The sequence below is a fragment of the Plectropomus leopardus genome, chromosome 4 (genome assembly GCF_026936395.1).
Source record: "Plectropomus leopardus strain MGB_pleo_1.0 chromosome 4, ASM2693639v1, whole genome shotgun sequence".
Classification (NCBI taxonomy): Eukaryota; Metazoa; Chordata; class Actinopteri; order Perciformes; family Serranidae; genus Plectropomus; species Plectropomus leopardus.
In genome coordinates this window covers 120,001-125,000 of record NC_142179.1, presented here as the reverse complement: position 1 = coordinate 125,000, position 5,000 = coordinate 120,001, and the positions used below count along the sequence as shown (strand labels likewise).

The 5,000-nt window shown below is 40.2% G+C and overlaps 1 protein-coding gene across 1 annotated transcript in view; it reads right to left on the bottom strand.

The window, feature by feature from the left end:
- slc71a2b (solute carrier family 71 member 2b) overlaps nucleotides 1–5,000 on the bottom strand; it is a 27,139-nt gene that overhangs the window by 10,944 nt on the left and 11,195 nt on the right. Inside the window, exons 6-9 of the mRNA XM_088076067.1 lie at nucleotides 4,732–4,950; nucleotides 3,832–3,945; nucleotides 1,337–1,408; nucleotides 856–968 (exon numbers count right to left, since the gene is read on the bottom strand). Coding sequence (XP_087932193.1) covers nucleotides 856–968; nucleotides 1,337–1,408; nucleotides 3,832–3,945; nucleotides 4,732–4,950 — 518 coding nt within the window. The remainder of the gene's footprint in view (nucleotides 1–855; nucleotides 969–1,336; nucleotides 1,409–3,831; nucleotides 3,946–4,731; nucleotides 4,951–5,000) is intronic.

The following is a 5,000-nucleotide window of genomic DNA, read 5'->3' as shown; positions in this document are numbered from 1 at the left end:
GTTAAAACCTGTTAAAATGTGTCTCCTTGTTAAAACCTGTTAAAATGTGTCTCCTTGTTAAAACCTGTTAAAATGTGTCTCCTGGTTATAATCTGTTAAAATGTGTCTCCTGGTTAAAACCTGTTATAATGTGTCTCCTGGTTAAAACCTGTTAAAATGTGTCTCCTGGTTAAAACATGTTAAAATGTGTCTCCTGGTTAAAACCTATTATAATGTGTCTCCTGGTTAAAACCTGTTATAATGTGTCTCCTGGTTAAAACCTATTAAAATGTGTCTCCTGGTTAAAACCTGTTAAAATGTGTCTCCTGGTTAAAACCTGTTATAAAGTGTCTCCTGGTTAAAACCTGTTAAAATGTGTCTCCTGGTTAAAACCTGTTATAATGTGTCTCCTGGTTAAAACCTGTTAAAATGTGTCTCCTGGTTATAATCTGTTAAAATGTGTCTCCTTGTTATAACCTGTTAAAATGTGTCTCCTGGTTATAATCTGTTTAAATGTGTCTCCTTGTTAAAACCTGTTAAAATGTGTCTCTTGGTTAAAACCTGTTAAAATGTGTCTCCTGGTTATAATCTGTTAAAATGTGTCTTCTTGTTGAAACCTGTTAACATGTGTCTCCTGGTTGTAATCTGTTAAAATGTGTCTCCTGGTTAAAACCTGTTAAAATGTGTCTCCTTGTTAAAACCTGTTAAAATGTGTCTCCTGGTTATAATCTGTTAAAATGTGTCTCATGGTTAAAACCTATTAAAATGTGTCTCCTGGTTATAATCTGTTAAAATGTGTCTCCTGGTTAAAACCTGTTAAAATGTGTCTCCTGGTTATAATCTGTTAAAATGTGTCTCCTGGTTAACGGGACTCACCAGGGCTCGGAGCCGAAGCCGTACCAGGCCAGCTGGAAGAGCTGAAAGCCCAGACCCAGGAGAACCGTGTTCTTGTTCCCGATGGTTCTCATTAGCACACTGAGGAACAGAGTCTGACACACCGAGAGGACGCAGGGAGGAAACATATTAACCCTTCAAAACCTGCAGGGACATCACTTTCACAAGCATTTAACCCTTTGAACCCAAACTAATGAGCGGATTTCGTTCAAAAACACCAGAAAATGTCTGCATGGTATGAAATGTTTCACAAATTGCAAGAAATTAGTGCGTAAGAAAATTACAACATATACTTCTAATTTATTTTAATGTTATTTTATCCCTTTTTTATCCTTTGTGTTTACAATAAGAATAACATCTCTGCCATTAAAATCTACTGAAACCATCTGCCGTCCGTCTGTTTTATGACCGCAAACATTCGGAAGGTGTTTTGTGTTTCTGTGTCGGCAGGTTGTTTGTGTACCTGAGCGACGATGGAGAGGATTCCCACCATGGCGATGAAAGCAGCGATGGCTGCAGGAGAAAACTCGATCACCTGATACAAAAAACAAAACACTGTGCTGCTGATGGAAGCTCAAACAAACACGAGCAGGTTTCAGAATAAACAAAAACTCATCTGCTTAAAATCATTAACAAACATCCTGAGCATTTAGATTAACCCCCTAGGGACTGTTTGTTATTAACCCTTTAGAGACTGTTTGTCTCATTTTACTCTCTTTTCTTCTTCCTGTTGTGATAATTGTGTGTGTGTTGATGCATGTGTCCTAAATGTAGTCCAGATTGTGTATTTGAGTGTAATCAGTGAATTTGCAGCTCAGCTCCTACAATAAGTCTAAAATACACTGTGGAAACTAAATAGTTACATTCAGACTGTTCAGGTCCAAAAATGCTCCATTGAAACCCATTCAAACTGACATTTTTGATCCCACAGCCATCAGAGCAGAAAAACAGGACTTGTATTATTTCTGGGTGTCATTCTGGGCTTTTGACTCTGAATTTGTCATTTTGACTATTTTCCACCTGATGAGGTCATTTTGACCATATTTGGCATCTGGAGGAAATACATGCTATTTCCACTAGGTGACCTGTCACAGTCAATGTAGCTGCTGATCACTGACATACCCCAGACTGTCAGCAGCTACACTCACACACTGACATATCCCAGACTGTCAGCAGCTACACTCACACACTGACATATCCCAGACTGTCAGCAGCTACACTCACACACTGAGGAGGAGGACACTCAACATCAGTCAGTTTTTATGTTTTCTTTTTCCATATAAAAACACAGTGGCATCATGACAAAAACCTGACATTTAAAAAAGTTAAATATTTTGTTTTCATCTGAGAACATGGTGACATCACGACAAAAAAGTGACATTTAAAGCATTAAGTTTTCTAAAAATTAATGAATATTTGATATTTATGATTAGGACTGATGTTTCATATGAATGTGTATTTTTAAAGCTTGATTTTGAAAAGCAAATGTCCTCAGCTGGTAAGATAAAAAACTACTTTGCATGTAGAATACTGTAAATAATTCATGTGTGTGTGTGTGTGTGTATGTGTGTGTATGTGTATCTGTGTGTATGTGTGTGTATGTTTATGTGTGTATACACTATATTACCAAAAGTATTCGCTCACCCATTCAAATGATCAGAATCAGGTGTCCTAATCACTTGGCCTGGCCACAGGTGTATAAAATCAAGCACTCAGGCATGCAGACTGTGAAACAAGACATTTGTGAAAGAATGGGCCGCTCTCAGGAGCTCAGTGAATTCCAGCGTGGAACTGTCATAGGATGCCACCTGTGCAACAAATCCAGTCGTGAAATTTCCTCGCTCCTAAATATTCCACAGTCAACTGTCAGCGCTATTATAACAAAACGGAAGCGTTTGGGAACAACAGCAACTCAGCCACGAAGTGGTAGGCCACGTAAAGTGACGGAGAGGGGTCAGCGGATGCTGAAGCGCATAGTGCAAAGAGGTCGCCGACTTTCTGCACAGTCAATTGCTACAGAGCTACAAACTTCATGTGACCTTCAGATTAGCCCAAGTACAGTACGCAGAGAGCTTCATGGAATGGGTTTCCATGGCCGAGCAGCTGCAGCCAAGCCACACATCACCAAGTGCAATGCAAAGCGTCGGATGCAATGGTGTAAAGCACGCCGCCACTGGCCTCTAGAGCAGTGGAGACGCGTTCTCTGGAGTGATGAATCACGCTTTTCCATCTGGCAATCTGATGGACGAGTCTGGGTTTGGAGGTTGCCAGGAGAACGGTACATTTCAGACCGCATTGTGCCGACTGTGAAATTTGGTGGAGGAGGAATTATGGTGTGGGGTTGTTTTTCAGGAGCTGGGCTTGGCCCCTTAGTTCCAGTGAAAGGAACTTTGAATGCTTCAGGATACCAAAACATTTTGGACAATTCCATGCTCCCAACCTTGTGGGAACAGTTTGGAGCGGGCCCCTTCCTCTTTCAACATGACTGTGCACCAGTGCACAAAGCAAGGTCCATAAAGACATGGATGACAGAGTCTGGTGTGGATGAACTTGACTGGCCTGCACAGAGTCCTGACCTGAACCCGATAGAACACCTTTGGGATGAATTAGAGCGGAGACTGAGAGCCAGGCCTTCTCGACCAACATCAGTGTGTGACCTCACCAATGCGCTTTTGGAAGAATGGTCAAAAATTCCTATAAACACTCTCCTCAACCTTGTGGACAGTCTTCCCAGAAGAGTTGAAGCTGTAATAGCTGCAAAAGGTGGACCGACATCATATTGAACTCTATGGGTTAGGAATGGGATGGCACTTCAGTTCATAGTATGAGTAAAGGCAGGTGAGCGAATACTTTTGGTAATATAGTGTATGTATGTGTGTGTGTGTGTGTGTGTGTGTGTGCATGTATGTGTATGTATGTGTATGTGTGTATGTGTGTGTGTGTGTGTGTGTGTGTCACCTGTTTCAGGTAGAGGAAGAAGCTGGAGTACTGTCCCGCCTCGGGCAGGTAGGACAGGAACACTGTGACACAGATGAGCAGCACTGTGGTGTCTTTGCCCACTCGACGCAGAGACTGAACACACAACATCAGCCGTCAGTACAAACAATCAATCATCTGGCAGACACTTTACGTAAATTACCTCAGAGATCAATGCTGCCCCCTGACAGTGTTTCAGCAGCCAAAGTCAGGGTTCATTCACATTTTTACTAATAACTTTCCAGGACTTTGAAGCAAATTTTAAAGACTATAAATTCTCTGAAACAACCATTAAAATTCCTTATGGGTTCTGTTTCATTACTATGTAACAGCTTTCTTAAATATATATTTTAAAAAATAATTAATTCAGAACAAGATTAGAGCTGAATATTTCAATATAGTTCTTAAAAAAATTCCCCTTAACAAATTTTATTCAATTTTTAAAGAAAAAAAGCCTTCCAAACCCACGGCCCTGTGGGTTTGGAAGGCTTGCTTTAAAAAAAAAAAACACATTAATTTATTTATTTTATTTTGTTTTTTAAATATTTAATGTAATCTTAACATTACAACATTTATGTTTTGTTTTCTTTTAAAGTATTTTGGCAATTTTCTTTTCTTTAAAATTTTGTATTATTATTTCTTTTTTAAGGTTAAGTGTAATCATCAAATTATTAATTGTTTAATTAATTGTTTTTATTTTTTAATTTTTAATGTAATCATGACATAACACCAATTTTGTTTTGTTTCCTGTAAAATTTTTGGGCTTTTTTTTCTTTAAAATATTTTTGACCAATTCTGTTTGTTTTTTTTTTAAAGTTGGTGATTTTTTTCCTCTTAACAACAGCTGATGATTTTGACAGAAACGTGTTTGTGCGAACTCACAGCGAACGGGTCGGCCTGCTCCCAGGAGATGGGGAAGCCCCACGATGTCAGCCTCATCTTGTCCGGCAGCGACTCGGGGACCACAAAAAACACGAAGGCGATGTCCGCCACGGCAATCACCGTGGCGACCAGGACCACCAGGCTGTCGCCGTACTGCGAGGATAGGTACGCCCCAATGGCCGGGCTCGTCACCAAGCTGGCTGCGAAGGTCGCCGAGACCTGAAGACACACAGACACACAGACAGACACACACACACACACACACACAC